Source organism: Schistocerca nitens, chromosome 2 (assembly GCF_023898315.1).
Source record: "Schistocerca nitens isolate TAMUIC-IGC-003100 chromosome 2, iqSchNite1.1, whole genome shotgun sequence".
Classification (NCBI taxonomy): domain Eukaryota; kingdom Metazoa; phylum Arthropoda; class Insecta; order Orthoptera; family Acrididae; genus Schistocerca; species Schistocerca nitens.
The window spans coordinates 678,404,207-678,426,071 of NC_064615.1; the positions used below are offsets into that span (position 1 = coordinate 678,404,207).

A 21,865-nucleotide genomic window follows, 5' to 3' on the forward strand; every position below is an offset into this window, starting at 1 on the left:
CGTTATTTCCTGTCAGAAAGGTCACAGTTTGTAGTAATACACAGAAAGTCATCAAGCAAAACAGAAGTAATATCCATCGTTCCCCAATGAAGTGTTATAGGCCCTGTATTGTTCCTAATCTATATTAATATAGGAGCCGTCTCAGATTGTTTGCAGATGATGCTGTCATTTACTGTCTTGAAAAGTCATCAGATGACCAAAACGAATTGCAGAATGATTTAGATAAGATATCTGTATGGTGCGAAAAGTGGCAATTGACCCTGAATAAAGAAAAGTATGAAGTTATTCAGTGAGTACTAAAAGAAATCCACTAATTTTCGATTACGCAGTAAGTCATACAAATCTGAAGGCTGTAAATTCAACTAAATACTTAGGGTTACAATTACAAATAATCTAAATTGAAACCACCACATAGATAATGTTGTGGGTAGAGCAAACCAAAGACTGTGATTCATTGGCAAAACACTTAGAAGGTGCAACAGGTCTACTAAATAGACTGCTTACACCATGTTTGTCCGCCTTATTCTGGAGTATCGTTGTGCGGTGTGGGATCCGTTTCAGGTGGGACTGATGGATGACCTAGGAAAAGTAGAAAGAAGGGCAGCTCGTTCAGTATTATCACGAAATAGGGGAGATAGTGCCACAGACATGATATGTGATGAGTGGCAACCATTAAAACAAAGGCGTTTTTTGTTGCAATAGTATCTTCTCATGAAATTTCAATCAACAGCTTTCCCCTCCGGGTGCAAAAACTTTCTGTTGGCATCAACCTGTTGTTGTTGTTGTGGTCTTCAGTCCTGAGACTGGTTTGATGCAGCTCTCCATGCTAACTTTTCCTGTGCAAGTTTCTTCATCTCCCAGTACCTACTACAACCTACATCCTTCTGAATCTGCTTAGTGCATTCATCTCTTGGTCTCCCTCTACGATTTTTACCCTCCACGCTGCCCTCCAATGCTTAATTTGTGATCCCTTGATGCCTCAGGACATGCCCTACCAACCGATCCCTTCTTCTAGTCAAGTTGTGCCACAAACTCCTCTTCTCCCCAATCCTATTCAATACCTCCTCATTAGTTACGTGATCTACCCACCTAATCTTCAACATTCTTCTGAAGCACCACATTTCGAAAGCTTCTATTCTCTTCTTGTCCAAACTATTTATTGTACATGTTTCACTTCCATACATGGCTACACTCCATACAAATACTTTCAGAAACGACTTCCTGACACTTAAATCTATACTCGATGTTAACAAATTTCTCTTCTTCAGAAACGCTTTCCTTGCCATTGCCAGTCTACATTTTATATCTTCTCTACTTCGACCATCATCAGTTATTTTGCTCCCCAAATAGCAAAACTCCTTTACTACTTTAAGTGTCTCATTTCCTAATCTAATTCCCTCAGCATCGCTCGACTTAATTCGACTACATTCCATTGTCCTCGTTTTGCTTTTGTTGATGTTCATCTTATACCCTCCTTTCAAGACACTGTCGATTCCATTCAACTGCTCTTCCAAGTCCTTTGCTGTCTCTGACAGAATTACAATGTCATCGGCGAACCTCAAAGTTTTTATTTCTTCTCCATGGATTTTAATGCCTACTCCGAACTTTTGTTTCCTTCACTGCTTGCTCAATATACAGATTGAATAACATCGGGGAGAGGCTACAACCCTGTCTCACTCCCTTCCCAACCACTGCTTCCCTTTCATGCCCATCGATTCTTATAACTGCCATCTGGTTTCTGTACAAATTGTAAATAGCCTTTCGCTCCCTGTATTTTACCCTTGCCACCTTTAGAATTTGAAAGAGAGTATTCTAGTCAACATTGTGAAAGCTTTCTCTAAGTCTACAAATGCTAGAAATGTAGGTTTGCCTTTCCTTAATCTTTCTTCTAAGATAATTCGGAAGGTCAGTATTGCCTCACGTGTTCCAATATTTCTACGGAATCCAAACTGATCTTCCATGAGGTCGGCTTCTACCAGTTTTTCCATTCGTCTGCAAAGAATTCGTGTTAGTATTTTGCAGCTGTGACTTATTAAACTGATAGTTCGGTAATTTTCACATCTGTCAACACCTGCTTACAGTGCGATTTCAGTTGTCTGAGACTGCAGTTTTGGTGTGTGTGTGTGGGGGGGGGGGGGTCGCACACGCACGTGCACGCACATGTGTGTTCCCATGGCCAAAAGCTCTAATTGTGAGAGTCTTTACTGTGCCTATCTGCGATTCAGCATCTCTGCTATATGGCGAGTAGCAACTTTCCTTCTCATAATATTGTTACATTTGATCTTCGATTTTCCAGTGTTTGATTCCATTGTTGGTGGTGTATTTGTTGCTGTGAGTTAGTATGAGCAGAGGCTATACTTAATAATTGGAAGAAAATAATGATTGGTTCCTTTTACTGACCCCAAGTCACGTTATACAGTTGTTGAAAAGCTCAGAGAAAACTTGAGTTTTCATTTCAAGTTGGTGAAAACACATTTTTAAAAATCAGTGGTAGGCATAAAACATCATCCAAAATTGTACTAAAAGCCTTTTCTGAGAATTATTTTGAGGAATTAGTCCAGGAGCCCACACAAAATGTATATGATTGCTGTAACATACTAGACCCAGAAGCAATAAAAAAAGCCTTAATAAATACGAAGTGTCATGACACATACAGTGATTAGTGACAACAATATTGTTGTTGAGACTGAATACCGTAACTCACAAATTCACCAAAAATTAAAGTAAAAAAAAATCACTTGATTACTTCCTAAGAGGTAGTTTTCATTCCTTGCAAACTTCCTATTTAAGTGTAGACCACGAGTGCCTTAAATTCAAAGAAATACTATCACTGGCAACTGAGAGATTCATACGCAGTAAGTTACAAGAAACAAAACTGATCCCCTACGATTTTCAAAACAGGTCTGGAAACTGTTGCAGAAGCACCAATAAAAAGAAAGAATGGCAGATTTAAACAAATGTAAAATCTAAAATATTGGCAATGTTTTACAAAATCTTGAAATTTAATGTGAGATGTTTTCAATAGTTTCCACTACAAAACTGTCATGAAATCTGGCAAAAAAACCAAAGAGATACTGGTTGCATGGAGAGCACACCAGCAACAAAACCCAATCCATACATTAACTGTGCAACAGCAATGGTAATGTTACCATTGACAGTGCCACTAACACATAGCTATTAAACACAGTTTTCAGAAATGCTTTTACCAAAGAAGATGCAGCAAATATTCCAGAAGTCAAATCAGCTGCCAACTTGAGTAACTTAGATGCAGATAGCCTTGGTGTAGTCTTGTTGTCCGGACCATACACCAACTGGGTTCTTTTCAGACCAAGCTGATGCAATAGCTTCATAATTAGCAATTTTATAGAACTGCTTGCTCGCTGAAAAATCTGAACCAAAGGACTGGAAAGTTGCACAGGTCACAAAGTACACAAGAAAGGAAATAGAAGCAATCTGCTGTAATAGAGACATATATCACTGAAATCAATCTGCAGTGGGACTTTGGAGCATATGCCATGTTCAAACAACCTGAAATACCTCAAAAGCAACAATCATTGACACACAGACATGGATTCAGGAAATACTGTTCTTGTGAAACACTGGCTCTTTATACACAAGAAGAAATTAGTGCTATTGACAGGAGCTTTCACACTGATTTCGTAGTTCTAGATTTGCAAAAGGCTTTTGGCACCATTCTCCACACGCAACTTCTAATCAACTTGTGTGCCTTTGGTATAATATAATTGTGTGACTGGATTCATGATTTCCTGCCCGAAAAGCCACAGTTCATATCACTTGATAGAAAGTCACTGAGTGAAACAGAAGTGTTAGTCTCTATAGTTATTAATCTATATAAATGCTTTAAAAGACAATATGGGCAGTCCTCAGAGTGTGTGCAGATGATGCTGTCATTTACCACCTAATAAAGTCATCATCAGATCAAACCCAACCACAAAATGATTTAGACAAAAGTTCTCTATGGTACAAAACTGCCAACACACAGAATTAATAAGTAGTATGAAGTCCTCCACATAAGTATCAAAAGAAATCTGTTAAATTTCAGTTACAAGATAAATCACACAAATTTAAAGGTTACTGAGTGAACTAAATACCTAGGGATTACAATTACGAAGAACTGGAACCACCACACAGAAAATTTTGTGGGGAATGTCAACCAAAGACTATTCCACTGGCAGAACACTTAGAAGATGCAACAAATCTACTAGAGACACTACCAACACTACATCTGCCCTTCCTCTTCTGGAGTACTGTTGCTCGGTATAGGATCTTTAGCACACAACGCAGACACAGAACATAAAAAGAGTTAAGAGAAGGGCTGTTACTGCAAAATAGGGGATAATGTGTCATGGATATGATATGAGAGTTGGAATGGGAATCATTAAAACAAAGGCATTTTTCATTGCCATGAGATATTTTCATGAAATTTCAGTTAGCAACCTTTCTCTCCAAATGTAAAAATATTTTGTGACTCTCACCTACAAATGGAGTAATAACCATTACAATAAAATGAGATAAATTGTAGCTTGCATGGAAAGATTTAAGTGTTTGTTTTTCCATTGTGCTACTTAAGAGTGGAATGGTAGAAAAATAGTCTGAAAGTGATACGGTGAACTCTCTGCTAAGCACTGAAGAATAAATTGCTAAGTAATTGTGTATGTAGATGTAGATGTACTTAATCTTCATGCTACTACCTCAACACTAAAGGCTTTAGGATGCCCTGCAGTTGCCTGCACTTGGGCTTCTGTCACATCCTTCCTCCCGATTCTAAGGCCTCAAGTCTACTGTCACTGTTGTCGCTGCAAAGCAGCTGATGTCACAAGCGTCTGTGTTGTAACTTTAAATGGTCAGTCACCGGATGAAGCTGAAGTCGCTAACACTCCAAGCCCAACTGACTGGAGTAGGGGAATAGCTAAGAACTATCAGTTCCCCTTTGAAGAAGAAGCTCAAATGGTTGAAAATTAAATTTCCTTCACCATATTACCACAATGAATAAAAAGTAAAACACAATTTACAGCTTATGCTGTATCTGCTAAGATATCTGATAATTCAGATGTCTCACACACATTGAAACGTAAAAGGTTATAAAATTGGCATTAGGTTAGAAAGTGGTGCACTGTCAGTGGTTGGTTGCAGTAAGCACAGAGTGGTGTGGTGTCTCCACTTAACAAATTATGGATGTTGAAATGACAGTGATCAGTACACAGCCAAGCTAAAAGCATCTCCTCACAATGAGAGGGGCGAGAGGAAGTCATCCTAGCCATTGGGAGACATTTAATTTCACGGAGTTTGTTGCCATTTAGAAACGACCAGTGTTGACACCAGAGGGACACAATGTTCTTATATGCAGCACCCAAAGATCAACTGAAGGGACAGAATAGCAAAAAGGTCTAGGCAGTCAGATTACAGCCGCAACAGCAGCATCGGCAGCTTCATTCCCCGACACTCCGACATGACCAGTGACCATATGAACATCATCAGCGAGCGAGTGGAGGCATTCATGACACTGTTGTACTAAGGGCTGGTATGTGTGTAGTACACAGAGGCCCTGGAGGGCACTAAGTGAATCAGAACACAACACACAATTGAGAAGCCTGTGTCGCCAGATGTACTGGGTAGCCTGATTGAGGGCAGAAAGCTCTACAGTAAAAGTCAATTACAGGTCTAAAAGTCAGTATCTAAAATGTTTGTAACCAATGACAAAGGTGCATCTGAGACCACCATCAGTCTTGGAGGCATCAGTGTCGACAAAGGTGCTGTCTCCAAGTTGAGTGCAAAGTTCAAGAAACTTACAGAGAGAGATCAAATATAGAGTAGTGTAAGTGGGAAATGAACTAAGTCCAAGATTAACGCAGACCTCTGCGTGAAGCCAAGGCATTGAAGGGCTCTCACCCATTAGGAACATGGCAGGTAATGTAAGGTTAAGCTTCCGAAGCAGTATAAGAAAGCAACCTCTAGAAGGCAACAAAGAAGTTACGCTAACGCCTTGTTGGTGGTCAAGGGAGTTCAACGTCAGTATGACAGTGGTAGTTCAACGGCATATGCATGGAGACTCATAACTCACCTAGTGTAGAAATGTCCAGTGACAAAACCTATGCCTCGATGGTGGATTGTGTTGAGATAGACGGTCGTGCAGATGGGTAAATGAGAAACCCACAGTCCAGTTTTGACTGGACAAGGGATTGATATAAGCGGAGAAGGATTTTCCGATCTGCTCCCCATGAAGTACCGTTTAAAACATGTAGGATATTTAGATTGGGTACAGCATGCTGCTAGATGTGAGAGGACCAACAGAGTTTCCTATTGAGTGTGAGCCCCAAGAATTTCATGGTTTTTGAAAAACAGAAGGGCAACAGGACCAAGCTGTAAGAACGATGGAAGAGACTCCTTATGCTGTCAGAGTTTCAGGCAGACAGCTTTTCGGTCGAAAACTGAAAGCCGTTGCCAATGCTACCTCAGTAAAGATGGTTGAGACATCTCTAAAGTAATTGTTCAAGTAAACAGGTTTGTTGAGAGCTGGAGAAGACTGAAAATAATCAATGAGAAGAGAGCCTGAGATGCCTTGTTACAGAATTCCATGATAAGGTTAATTGCTGTGGCACTACACAGAACCCTGGGGGACACTGTTCTCCAGGATAAAAGTGTTTGACAAAGCCGAACCCACACATATTTTGAAAACCCAGTCTTTTATAAACTTGTGGCAATGCATCACAGGATTTTGCATGAAAATGCACGAGTAAGACAAATACATGCAAATGAATGGGGTGCCACTACTGTGAGCAAACCTGTCATCCGTTGTCGTATGACCATGCCCAAGCTTCGAATCACTTTGTATTTTCCCAGTCAGTTGTGTGACAAACTGCAGGACTGCAAGATGCTAATCAGCTTGGTGCAAGCATGAAGATGCTTCTGGGACCAAAACAGACTCCTCAGTATCGCATGAAGAACGTCATTTCAAAGTTGTGGAATGAGGTAGCAATGCAGTTAGAAGAGACTGTAAATTTCTTTCCTGTCATGTGTTTAGTGACAAATGCAGATGATATTGTAAATGTGGTTTTCCCTAGTTTACCACAAATTACTAAAACCCTTTTGGGTTTTCACTGCCTGAGAAGAAAAATTTAGCATCCAGAAGGGGAGGAGGAAACGAAATGAAACTTTGCAGGCTGAGATAGTATGTGCTTTTATTTCAGTGGTTACATAATCCATTCAATTTTACAAAGAATGTGGCAGTATGTACCTACTGATTAGTATGACAATGCACGATATACACTCTGGATACATGCACTCATTGTGTTCGGAAGGAAACCGTAAAGCCGTTGTATGCTCTCCCGAATTAAAGTGGCCCACATCTGTCGTAACACGTCTTTGATATCCTTAATACAGGCGCTGGGATGGAATTCATGTACAAGCTGGTCCCACACATGTTCTATTGGATCAGAGCTGGGGATTCTGCTGCCTCAGGAGTACCTAATCATCATGCAGACAGTTTATAGAGACATGTTCCATGTGTGGCGAACATTGTGCTGTTTAAAAATAGCAGCATAATGCTGTTGCACGAGAGATACCACATGAGGATGCAGTACATCTGTGACACATTGCTGTGCCATCAGAGTTCCCTCAATCACTACCAGCCATGACCTGAAGTCATACCCCCTGGCTCCCCACACCATGATGCCAGGAGTAACACTGCTGTACCTCACCTACACATTGGAAGGATGGGACCTCTCCCCAGGTTGGTACCTTAGTCCCTGGCGATGGTCATCTGTGGAAGTGCAGAACCGCAACTAACCCCTGAACACCACGCAACGCCATTCATCACAAGTCCATGTTTCCCAGTTGCAGCACCTTTTCAAAGATCAAAGATAGCCGTGTAAGTGTTGTGGAGTTAACGGCAACCTAAACATTGGATGGTGATTCCCTATTCGGCTGCTGCTAGTCTCCAACCAGTGGTGCCAGATGACACAGAATATTGCAGGGAGGACATTACTTGTATTTAACAGCAGGTGCGAATATGAAGGGGTTACGATATGCTCAAAGCACAATATGGCGATCCTCTCTTGCAGTGTCCAGACACGGTTGATCGGAACCTTGATGAGGAGTATGCCCTCATGTTTCTATGCAGCCCTTCAATGGACCATTGGCATATGTGTGAATGCCACTGAAATTAGGATGTTGCACAATTCGACGAGCCATCCAAATGGAGAGCCACAACAAAGCCCTTTCAAACTTTCTCAGATGCTAATAATGCCCTCACATAAGCGAGTGCCATCTCTGTGTTCTTCACAGTGATCAGTCAATATCTGACCCTATTTGTATCCAACATACACCCTACCACCCCTGGCAATAACACTAATCATGAACAGCACTAAGGCATTCTGGTGGAACTTTGCCTGTCACACACTTTTACAGTTCTAATCATTTACATACCAATGGTGCGTATCTGCACAAAATAACCTTGGCATCAAACTATGTCGTCTGGGTGCTTCACATTTTCTTTGTCAGACAGAGTATTTAAAGAATCATGCTTTGTGAAGGGGTAGTTGTAGTCTGACGAGTTGTCATTGCCTTTCCTGCGAACTATCCAAAGTAAAAACTAACTAAGACTGGAGGTGGGGCATGCTAGCATAATATGCCAAAGCTGTAGACGAATACCTGAGTACAGCTTCATTGCAAAGTAGTTTCTTAGACCATTTCTGTAGCAATGTGATAAGTTTATGTCAAATTTCAAATGTTCTGGACCATAAAATACCAGAGAAATTTTGTAGTTACGAAATGAATACTTAGAAGATGCATTTACATAAGCAATCTAATTACATAATTTTAGTTAATGAGGGAATTAAAAATCTTGTAAAGCCACTGGTAATGTCCTTTCGAGTGCCCCATCACAGTACTTTGTTTCATGTTAATATTTTATTGAGTAAGATATTATTCTTACCCGCTCTTGTCTCCACCTTTCCTTTCTTCATCTAGGAGGCTTTAAAGTGTCCAACGCACATAAAAAAGTAAAATGCAGTAAGACACTAGCCAAAAGGCCAACTGCTTTGATATAGGACAGTAAAGTCATGAGCAAAGAACATAGTGTTGTCATGTGAAAACGTGATGTACAATACTGTGAAACAATCTGTCAAATATTTACATATCCAGTGGGCACACAGCCTAACCACTCTTCAGTCTGTCCTTGCCTAGCCATTCTTCAGTCTGCCAATGGACATGATTACTGATGCATAAATCATTGGCCAATTCTTAATCAACAGTACTAGTGCTGCTGAGGATAAAGAAAGATTTACAGTGGACAATTATACTTTAGCATAACTGAAGAGGTGTAACAAAGCTTCCATTCAAGAACACACAATGATTTCTCTATCTGCAGAATACCCTAAAAAGCTGTCACTATGACAAAATGATTAAGCACTAAATGGCATCATGTGCATGAAAATAACCACATAGTAGAAAAAATATGTGGTGTTACCGATCAAGCCCACTATTTCTTTATAACAGGCTATACATATCGTAACAACAAATGAATGTAATATTGAATGGGAAACACTTTCCTGATGTCCTGCAAAACATCAATGAAATGTTTCCAATTCAATCTTATTGTCATGTTCTACCAACACAAAATTCACTTAATGTTACATATGTTTGAAACAGCATTGTCACAACCTTTGATGAGAAACTTCCTGGCACATTAAAAATGTGTGCCCAACCGAGACTCGAACTCGGGACCTTTGCCTTTCGCGGGCAAGTTCTCTACCATGTGAGATACCGAAGCACGACTCACGCCCGGTACTCACAGCTTTACTTCTGCCAGTACCTCGTCTCCTATCTTCCAAACTTTACAGAAGCTCCCCCTCGAACCTGCAGAACTAGCACTCCTGAAAGAAAGGATAATGCGGAGACATGGCTTAGCCACAGCCTGGGGGATGTTTCCAGAATGAGATTTTCACTCTGCAGTGGAGTGTGCGCTGATATGAAACTTCCTGGCAGATTGAAACTGTGTGCCCGACCGAGACTCGAACTCGGGACCTTTGCCTTTCGCAGGCAAGGTCTCATGGTAGAGAGTGCTCCGTTTCACCCACAGTCCAACGGAGAAGCAGAACACTTCATACGTACTTTCAAGCAACAGATGGCCAAACTTTGCACCGTCCGGACTTCTCCATGACCGCCGCCATCTGATGCTGCTACACTTGCTCCACCCACCACAGCATCCGGCACCGCTAGTGGTCTGCAGGTATCACTTTTCTTTCAGGGTTTATGGCAACCATGGGCATTGGGAAAGAAACATGATCTAGGAACGCATTGATTCTTATATGTACTTCATTGCAGGTCCAGATGGTTTGCAACGCCGCCACCAAAACCAAATTAGCGCATGTCACTTGCCCTGTGATTCTGCTGCTTTTCTTCCCCCGATTCAGGCTTCAAGGGATGCCTGCCTTTGCAACCGCCTGCTGGCCCCACCAGGGCGCCACAGGAAGAGCAGATGGACAATGTGCCCTCGCCAACGCTGTCCCCACTTACCAATCCCATTGACCTGGACCCGCCATCGCCGTCCCTCAGGCCTGTACATGTGCCCTGGCAGCAATTTTCCGGAGGATGTTCCTGTTGCCCCACAAGCCAGATGGTGGGATGCGGTCAGGAGTATGAGTCCTTCACAGCTACGGCTCCTGGCTCACCGCCACATCCAGTGTTCTGCCTCCCTCCCCGTTGTCGTTGGCAGCCTCAGCCTCAGCCTCACTACACGACAATGGTGCTGCATTTTGAAGGGGGGGGGGGGGGATGTGCTGGCCTAAGCTGGCGCCAGCACACCATGCAGCAAAGAAGTTGCGAGAAGATAGATAGAGGCCAAAGACGGACTTGCAAGAAATGCATCGGCAACACCCTCTCAGCTGCCAGTATTTAGACCACCGCCGGAGACCAAAGGCCCAATCCAGTAAGTCATCGAGTTGAGTCATTAGTCGCTGTCACAGTTAGCTCAGTCTCTAGCTCAGAGTCACGCAGCACAGAGTGACCAGAGTAGTTTGCATAGTGGACTTGTACTTCACCAGCAGTGATGTTAATGTAGGCTATTAGGGAAGGACTTTAACAACAACTAGCGTAAGTTAAATAACTTTCTTATACTTGTGAACCTTGTTAATAAATGTGTGCAGTTGTGTTATAGAAAGAGGATACCGGCCACCAAACGGCATCCCCTCTTTGCTTCCCATGGTAGAAGCCTACAGTGACAACAAGACAATGCAAAACATCTACTCCTTTCAGCTGCAGTCCCAAGGAAGCAATGAATTTCTGTTATCACAAACCGTTCCACTTCCACAGACAAAAATAAGACACTGAACTGTAAGAGAGTTTAGGGTTTTATGAAACTGATAGCACTAACCATCCAAACTTTACCAATCACTTACCCATCTACAATTGGTTATTATTTGCAATGAATTCACATCTTGTACCAGCAAGATATTTGCAGTTTAAAAAAATTTTGCAGATGTAGTGAACACCACTGCCTATTTTAAACTGAAATTGTACTATTGGTTTTAAGTAAGTGAAATTTCTCTTACTGTACCCAACTCTTGCAACTTATCCCTTGATGAGTACAGTGAAATATGCATATAATGTGAACAGTAGTTCTAGACAGCATGAAAATGATTTAACAACAAAATGTGCAACTGGGTATCTAACTACATACCTGAACATACTGGCCTGGGACAAGTGACCAAATGCATTCTTCTCTGTTTACTAACCAGCATAGTTCACCATCAACTACAGTCTTCCATTCATCTTCTTTATCACGTGTCTCCACTCTCACTGTGTTTGATGTCACTGACACTCTAACATCTGTGCTGCCCTTTTGTACATTTGGACCCACAATTACCTGAATAACAAAGAATTAAAAAAGCACAATTTGTATTGACTGAATGGGGAAACACTGCTTCAGAGCCACAGAGAAAAAAATAAAGTGTGCATAAATCAAACTGTACACTCTAAAAACATAATCAATTAGGGAATTTTATGTTTCAAAAAGAAGACATATGAGTTAGGTAACCAATGACAATACAGAATTCATTCTTAGATGAACTGTTTTATAAAATTCTCATTAAAGTGCGCCTTCATTTGGTTCACATGGAGATTAGCACTACACAAGCCTTATATTCCACCAATGCACCCAGTCTTTTTACTTCTCCCCCCCCCCCCCACCATCTCTCTAACCTCCCATCTGCACCTAGCTCAGACAAAGGTCTTTTCACTGAAAGCTTACTTTTTCAGAAGTCTTTCTGTTGTGCCTGTCTGTGACTTTGCTTTATGGTGAGTAGCAATCTATCCTTTCCATGTTACTGTCATTATTCGACCTGAATTTTCCATTGTTTGACATTACACACAGGCATATAAAGATAGCTCTTAAATCTGAAAATACTGAGTTATTGATTTCTTCAAAAAAACATGAGTGCATTAGTGCACTGGACTAAATAACATTCTGTGTAGATGTGAAGTTGAACCATGACATTCATTAAGCTTTGAATGTTGGCAGCTGTGAGATATGCATAAAAGCAGGAAATGCACAAGGCTACATCACAGTCTTCACCACATCTTGACTTTCTTGTTGCCTTCTCCCGTCAGCATCCAGAACAAGGCTGCACATCGTGCAAGTCCTTGTCAGATGTTTCGTCACAGTGGGCAGAATAATTGAGGGTAAATTTCAGTCAATCAGCAGCCTATTGCTGGGGCTTGAAGATAGACAACCTGCAACTTTTGATGCTAACTCTTCTTTCCGATGTTTTGAAATAACGTTTTCAGGAACAGCAATAAGGAACTCGAGAAAATTTTTCTTTCTTTAAACAGGAGATTGTGTTCCACAAAGAAAGTTCGATGAGATGGAAAAAAGACTCTCTCACAATACTTCTTTCCTCTTTTCTGACACGCTGGGTTGTTGGCCCAATTCTGATCCACATTATCTACTCCATCCATTGTGTAACTGTACACCACAACCGCATAAGGACTTCAGCTTTTTCTGGTTCTTTTCTTTACAGTTTTCATTTCAGCATTGTTAACTGTTGTCAAGACACACACATCTCCTTTGCCCTTCCATCAATTTTCTGTCACTGTTCCCATCTGAAAAGCATCACTTTCCCCTTCTTTTGTTTCTATGAAGAAATTATGAAAGCAGATCTCTTCTAGATGTGCTCTACAGTTCCGTACAAATAAGTTCTCTGAGCAACAAGTAAATCTGCGAGTTGAGGAGATGTGTAGTAGTTATCAATGGTAAGGTAATCATTTCTTTTCAGAAATGGTTACAGCCCGAAATGACACTGGCATATCATTACACACTTCATTCCATTCCTTTTCTTGCTTGTAAGAGGTGTGGTGTCCAAAATGTGATTATTGCAAACAAAGTAACATCCCTCTCCCCTGTCTATACACCGTTGCATGTGTGTCTTTCATTGTTCAAAGCCATGTTGTAGGTCATCCATTGACACCTCTCGGCAACAACTCTCTGCTGTTTTTTTGCTTTTTTTTTTATCACCTCAACAGACTGAAAATGTGTTCCCTCCAAAGCACTTTTCAATTTTAGGAACAGATAAAAGTCACAGGGAGTCAGATCTGGTGAATACTGAGGATGATCAAGAACAGAAATGTGCTTGTCCATTAAAAAACTGTTTTACAGATGCGACATTGTGGACTGATGTATTGTCCTGATGCAGAATATACATATCACCCTTCCACAAATCTGATCTTGTTTTCCTTACTCTTTGCCGTAGTTTGATTAGGACTTCTTTGTAGTATTTTCTATTAACAGTTTGATCATAAGGCAGCTGTTCTGTCAAAAATCAGCATTGCCTTTAGTTTTGACTTGCTCATTCATGCTTTTTTCATTCTTGGCAAGGTGGGAGTCTTCTAGTACATTGACTAATGCTTTGTTTCTGGGTCATACTGTAAGACTGATGTTTCATCAGAGGTGATGACGTGTGTCAGAAAGTCCTGTTCTTCGTTGAGTAGTTCCAAAACACCACAACAAATGTTCTTCCAATGCTCTTTTGTTTGTCAGAGAGGTTTTTTGGAATCAGTTTTGCATAAACTTCATGAAGCAAAATTTGACTTACTGTCAGTCTGTTCATGTTCACCACGTCTTGGATTATCGAATTCTCAAATGTTGATCGTTCCACAGACTTTCATTAATTTTCTGAATGTGGGCATCAGTTCTTGAACTCACAGACAGACTGTGGTGTTCATCATCTTCTACCTCTTCTCAGCCTTCTGAAAACTGTTTGTGCTGTTCAAAAACTAATGGACATGACATAGTATTATCACTAAAAACCACCTTTAAAACATGAAAACATTCCATTGACGACTTTTTTGAGGTTAATGTGTGGCTCAATTTTCAAGTTCACCACACTCACCGCATTACTACGGAACAACGTCCTCTACAACTAAGTCGAAAAAGCAAATTAAGGCAGACAGAAAGACGACAGGAAAAGTGGCTGCTCTTGAAGATTCAAAGTCAACAGTATTCCAATATCTTTGTGCGATACGAAGTGCACAGTCTGATTAATTAACACACCTCATACAAGTAACCCCACATACCCACTGATGAGATTTACACTTAGTAACTCTCTTTATTCCATATTCACTGCATAGACAAAAAGTGAACAAGAAATATAAAATCACACAGTTCAAGAGTAGTCCAGATCTGAGACAACAGTTGTCATCACAAGGCAACCGGCATACTATGCGGATTGTATGGAGCACCAATGAGAACTACTGTTCCCAGTGAGCGTCCACTTATACTACGCAGATCGGCCATGGGATTCCACCAGGTGATTCAGCAATCGCCTATGGAGCGTGACTTCTTTCCAGTGTTTGTCTTGTGGTCATCATTCACAGCTCACAGTGCCATCAGCTGTGAATGTGGTACTTATGAACTGATTTCAGACAGCTGCGGTAACTACATGTCACTGTCCAGATTAGTTGCATCACCATTTTGCAACTCATGTAGCATACACATCTTTATTCCAAACCTTGCCCTTTTCATTGCCAGGTACTGCAGCCATCCAACTCTAACTATATACAACACCAAACTCTCAATGACTGTCATATCTGCATGGTGTGCACAAACATCTGAATTTACTATTGAAGCATTCAAATATAGGCCAAATCTTTTTTATCTTCTGCTGTGGACAGTTCACGGGACTGTACGTTGTCAAATCGGCAGAAAAACAGAGGCACTTTTTCAGCATCAGAAATAAAGAAAAACCTCAACCAGAATAGCCCCAAGTTTTCTCAAGTGAAATTCCCTGATTTCTAGGCAAGTTTTAGCATTTTTTCTGTAACAAATTTTGAGATTTCTAAAATATGTACGAATTTCTGTATTTCTCCTTCAAGTGAGCAAAAATCTTTAATACTAACATCAACATTTTTTCTAATGAACTGTTTTCAGATGAAGAAAGCAAGCAAAATGGTATGTGAGTTAGATTAGGACCACTGTTGTTATTTTATTTCAATATAACAAAGCACATTTGGTGACAACAATATGCATTTCCTTGGAGTCACAAGAAAGGCCGTTTTCAGAAATAACCTCAGAAAAAAGCAAGCCTCTGGAAAGAAATATATATAGCAGGGAATAGTTGTGTAAACTAATATGTTCACTGTTGTTGTTGTGGTCTTCAGTCCTGAGACTGGTTTGATGCAGCTCTCCATGCTAACTTTTCCTGTGCAAGTTTCTTCATCTCCCAGTACCTACTGCAACCTACATCCTTCTAAATCTGCTCAGTGTATTCATCTCTTGGTCTCCCTCTACGATTTTTACCCTCCACGCTGCCCTCCAATGCTTAATTTGTGATCCCTTGATGCCTCAGGACATGCCCTACCAACCGATCCCTTCTTCTAGTCAAGTTGTGCCACAAACTCCTCTTCTCCCCAATCCTATTCAATACCTCCTCATTAGTTACGTGATCTACCCACCTAATCTTCAACATTCTTCTGAAGCACCACATTTCGAAAGCTATTCTCTTCTTGTCCAAACTATTTATTGTACATGTTTCACTTCCATACATGGCTACACTCCATACAAATACTTTCAGAAATGACTTCCTGACACTTAAATCTATACTCGATGTAAACAAATTTCTCTTCTTCAGAAACGCTTTCCTTGCCATTGCCAGTCTACATTTTATATCTTCTCTACTTCGACCATCATCAGTTATTTTGCTCCCCAAACAGCAAAACTCCTTTACTACTTTAAGTGTCTTATTTCCTAATCTAATTCCCTCAGCATCGCTCGACTTAATTCGACTACATTCCATTGTCCTCGTTTTGCTTTTGTTGATGTTCATCTTATACCCTCCTTTCAAGACACTGTCGATTCCATTCAATTGCTCTTCCAAGTCCTTTGCTGTCTCTGACAGAATTACAATGTCATCGGCGAACCTCAAAGTTTTTATTTCTTCTCCATGGATTTTAATGCCTACTCCGAACTTTTCTTTTGTTTCCTTTACTGCTTGCTCAATATACAGATTGAATAACATCGGGGAGAGGCTACAACCCTGTCTCACTCCCTTCCCAACCACTGCTTCCCTTTCATGCCCCTCGATTCTTGTAACTGCCATCTGGTTTCTGTACAAATTGTAAATAGCCTTTCACTCCCTGTATTTTACCCTTGCCACCTTTAGAATTTGAAAGAGAGTATTCTAGTCAACATTGTCGAAAGATTTCTCTAAATCTACAAATGCTAGAAATGTAGGTTTGCCTTTCCTTAATCTTTCTTCTAAGATAATTCGGAAGGTCAGTATTGCCTCACATGTTCCAATATTTCTACGGAATCCAAACTGATCTTCCCTGAGGTCGGCTTCTACCAGTTTTTCCATTCGTCTGCAAAGAATTCGTGTTAGTATTTTGCAGCTGTGACTTATTAAACTGATAGTTCAGTAATTTTCACATCTGTCAACACCTGCTCACAGTGCGATTTCAGTTGTCTGAGACTGCAGTTTTGTGTGTGTGTGTGTGGGGGGGGGGGGGGGGGGAGGTCGCACATGCACGTTCCTAAATCTCTGTCTTACCATTATATAATCTATCTGATACCTTTTAGTATCTCCAGGATTCTTCCATGTATACAACCTACTTTTATGATTCTTGAAAGAAGTGTTAGCTATGATTAAGTTATGCTCTGTGCAAAATTCTACAAGGCGGCTTCCTCTTTCATTTCTTAGCACCAATCCATATTCACCTACTATGTTTCCTTCTCTCCCTTTTCCTACTGTTGAATTCCAGTCACCCATGACTATTAAATTTTCGTCTCCCTTCACTACCTGAATAATTTCTTTTATCTCATCATACTTTTCTTCAATTTCTTCGTCATCTGCAGAGCTAGTTGGCATATAAACTTGTACTACTGTAGTAGGCATGGGCTTCGTGTCTATCTTGGCCACTATAATACGTTCACTATGCTGTTTGTGGTAGCTTACCCTCACTCCTATTTTTTTATTTGTTATTAAACCTACTCCTGCATTACCCCTATTTGATTTTGTATTTATAACCCTGTATTCACCTGACCAGAAGTCATGTTCCTCCTGCTACCGAACTTCTAACGACGTCCTCTTGAGTAGTCCCCGCCCGGAGATCCGAATGTGGGACTATTTTACCTCCGGAATATTTTAGCCAAGAGGACGCCATCATCATTTAACCATACAGTAAGGCTGCATGCCCTCAGGAAAAATTACGGCTGTAGTTTCCCCTTGCTTTCAGCCGTTCGCAGTACCACAACAGCAAGGCCGTTTTGGTTAATGTTACAAGGCCAGATCAGTTCATTATTGTCAGTTATTAATCACGAGAAACATATGAGTACATAGATTACAAACCGTCAGCGAATGCCATAATTTTCTTCCTCTTATTGTCCATTCTTTCTAATATACAAATTACTTTTTTTGTGGCAAAATGTACTACAATAAATAAAAGATCTATAAAACACTGCCTGTACAATGCACTTGTGGTGAGACCGTTGCAATTCCTGAAATCCATCGCCCATGGCCTCTGGCCTGCCGAGGGGCACCACAGTCCTGGGTCCACAGATAAACCACAAAAATCTGCCGCATTACACCACACACAACAGACCCGGCCTGTGGATAGATCAGTGATACTAGATGTGACAGGCAGGGCCTCCACATTAGTAGGAAATGACAGGCTCCAGATCAATAGGCTTGATCCATTAGAAATACCAAGGGAAATGGCCCGAGGTTTTGGCCTGTCAAGGAAATCCACTCGTGTGGCCAGCTATTCATGTGTCACAGACACCATGTTAATGAAATGAGACCGCAATGATCAACCCATACAACAGATAACTTGTGCAAATACTCTGAAAATCAATACTAATGATGATAGGTAGCAACTTACCATAAAGATGATCACTGAGCCACAGACAGGCATGTAGAAAAGAGAATCACACCCGCAGAACTAAATTTTCGGCCATTGGATTTGTCAGAAAATGAGCACGCACCCACACCCACAGACACACACGAGTGCGCATGTGCACACGCACACATTCACACAATCACAACTCGTGCACACATGACCGCCGTCTCTGGCCACTGCATCAACAATCCCTGAGAATCATATCCATCCAAACCATATCTCACGCTGCCCTGCCTCTAGTCAGCAGCTGCTTGGCTAGTTGGCTAGCGGCAAGAAATGGTGGCAGCACTGACTCCAACGTGACGGGAGTGGTAGAAAGTGGAGAAGCAGTAGGATTATTGTCCCCCCCCCCCCCCCCCCCCCCGGTATTTCCCCGACATGTTTGAAATTCCCTGATTTCCAGAACTTGTGGCAACCCTGTCAACGTTGTCTAAATACCAGAGTAGCAAGCATTGGGTGTTTTCTCCAATACATTCTGGATTCATCACAATGCTTTGAAGCATCACAACACTGATAAATACTTTTTTAGTCACAGTTTGTGTCTTTCTACTAGGAAATATGTTGTGCTTGAGCACACTTGTTTGCCTCTGTGACAACAATATTTATAAAGTTTTCTTCGGCGAGTTGATCCAAACAACACATGGCGTTGTATGCGCAGTTATTCACTACATGAACTGCACGGTTTCCTGTGAATAGAAAGCTTAGAAGAACTGGTTTGAGCATGATAAACTTATTTTTATTGTACCACTGATGAGTACTTGTCAAACAGTCATCTGACAAATATCAAACAAAAAAATCTATCAAATATTATTAGTCATCTGACAGACTGTCATCACTTCCAGTCTCAAATGAAGTAACATCATATTCTTCTTCACTTTCTCAGCTGCTAAATTTTGTTTCAAACTCAAGATCATTATAAAAACACAGTTTCGGAAGTACTGCCTAAACAACAATACATGACTGAGACTGAAAGGATATGTTTTGTGTCCAGCCACTTAACAGTCTACGCTGAAACAGATAAAAGTGAGGTTTCATACTCCGGATTTTAAATTTCTGTCAAGAAAGAGGACGAGTAGCTCAGAACTTTGTATGTTAAGGAATTAATGACTCTCACTTCTTTTTTCTCTATTGTTATCAACTTCATTCCTACTGTAACTTTTTCAGCCAAAAAAATTTTCCGATATAGGGTGTAATATCTATATGTTGAATTCAAATATAGTTCCTCAATAGCATGATACATGTTTCTTTTATTTCAGGCAATAACAGACATCTATAGATACAAAAGCATACTAAGAGCGAAACAGAAGTTAAATAAAATGACACAATTACTTAGTAAATTAAACAATGTTACGAAAAATTACGTTGATGGTTACATATTAACACAATAAAATGTATTTTACCTTCTAACTCTTCAGATTTTCACTCTTTCATAGAAGTATTCACTACCTGGTGAAGTTAAAGACTTTCTCTGGTAGTGTGAGTACCAATGTTTCTTTGAATATCATTTTCGGTAACCACACATACCAGAATTACTACATTACATGCTTGTGCCTATGCACAATGTAGAAATGATTACCTGTACATCAAGGTCTGTGATGGTCTGTGACCAGCGGTAGTTGTCCCTAACAGCACCATTGTAACAGTCAGAGCTGGAAACAGCAATTGCCTCCACTCCTGGGGCTCCTAAACATTTGTCATCAGAGCTGCCACTGCCAGAGCAACCTGTTTCATCGGTACTGCTACCAACATTGTCAACTAAACTTCCCGTTTCATCCTGACTGCTGCATACTTCGTCAGAGCTGCTCCCAACATTCGCAGTCATACTGACATCAGTCATTTCACTGTCAATGTCAACGGAACTGCTGCAGAGAGACAAAGATTGTTGATCAATGAAATATGTTCCAAATTTACAAAAACATAGAGTGTCGAACATCAATTAATCAAGAAGGAACATTGAGCATCATTCATTTGTTGTTTTTGAGATATATGGATTAGTTGGTACATGATAGCAAAATTACAAAGTAATTATCAACGCCACAAAATTTGCTGTAAATTATTTATGGACAATGAAATATGTGAATTTTATGGCAAAATAAGACCTGTATTCCTTAGAGCTACAATTCAATGTGAAACACTTTGCCACCATAATTCGTTGAGAGTCTGATAAGTTTGGAGGGTAAAGTGTGTAAGTAGCCAAGAGAATGTGTGTTCCCAAATTGATAAGGTGTTCCCTCAATACAAGCAACTGCAGTATTACACTCCCTGTATTTTTTCTTTGTTGCTCCAATGTTTACAGACATTCACACAGCATCCATTATTTCTCAATCATCCTACCTGTTCATTGTGTATATGCAGACAAGAGGAAAAAAAGTCTTTGATTTCTCCTGGGTGAAAATACACTATATCCCAAGTGAAAGTATATTCTTTCCATGTAAGTGACAATATACTTTACCTCAGAGTAAAACTTATCAATTCCTATAATGGTAAACCTTTCATACACCAACATAGAACTTCCCAGCACTCTATGAAATGAACTCGAGCATAAAACAACAAAGCGTTTTGGACTGATCTCCAATGCGCAGCAAAATGTACACGGCATATTTTCATGTTTCGAACGTATACGTATGATTTCCACTGAATAAAGTACTGCAGCTTCAAAAGCAATGAAATATACATTGTGATGCACTTTTGTCACGTGATGTTGACAGCCAATGACAGCAGATATTCAGAACATAGGACATGTTATGTAGCCAATGGCAACACTGCTGTTAAGTAACATGAATACAAAGATACGAAAAGTTAATGGTTTAAATTAATATACATACAGTATAGCTACACTGTTAGGCAGGATGCTAAGAGCACAGCATACATTGCAGTTGCTGAATATTTGACAAACATGATTATATATTTCACTGCTCTGCACTGAACATTTCATGGGTTACCTGGATGAGTACATGTTCCCATCGAGCACTACAACTTTTCAATAGAAAAGCCAATTCCGTGTGATACTGCTCAAGAACTCACTTCACACTTTCTTTTTCAAGGATAATTATACATTTTGCTCTTGTGGTTGCATAATTTGTAATCTATGAAAGAGCTTTGTCTTTTTTAGCATCTATTACCCTTGAAGATATGTCAAACACAAATGTGCCAGTAAAATTTTAAATAATGGTGTAAATGGCTGGTCTTCTCAGCTCGAAATTTTTCTGAGTGGCTAGTCCTGAAACTGTTGAGTTTTCAATGATAGTTCAACACCTTGTGATTTAACAATTTCATGGCACATTCTCATATGTACGTAATTCGTCTTGCATAAAAGGAACACTACTCGATCCACCCTTCATGATACGAGGTGCATTCAAGTTCTAAGGCCTCCGATTTTTTTTCTCCGGACTGGAAAGAGATAGAAACATGCGCATTGTTTGAAAATGAGGCCGCGTTCATTGTCAATATGTCCCAG

The 21,865-nt window shown here is 40.4% G+C and overlaps 1 protein-coding gene across 1 annotated transcript in view; it reads right to left on the reverse strand.

Moving 5' to 3' along the window:
• LOC126236806 (nudC domain-containing protein 3-like) overlaps positions 1-21,865 on the reverse strand; it is a 69,871-nt gene that overhangs the window by 22,149 nt on the left and 25,857 nt on the right. The window contains exons 4-5 of the mRNA XM_049946397.1: positions 19,985-20,270; positions 11,699-11,884 (exon numbers count right to left, since the gene is read on the reverse strand). Coding sequence (XP_049802354.1) covers positions 11,699-11,884; positions 19,985-20,270 — 472 coding nt within the window. The remainder of the gene's footprint in view (positions 1-11,698; positions 11,885-19,984; positions 20,271-21,865) is intronic.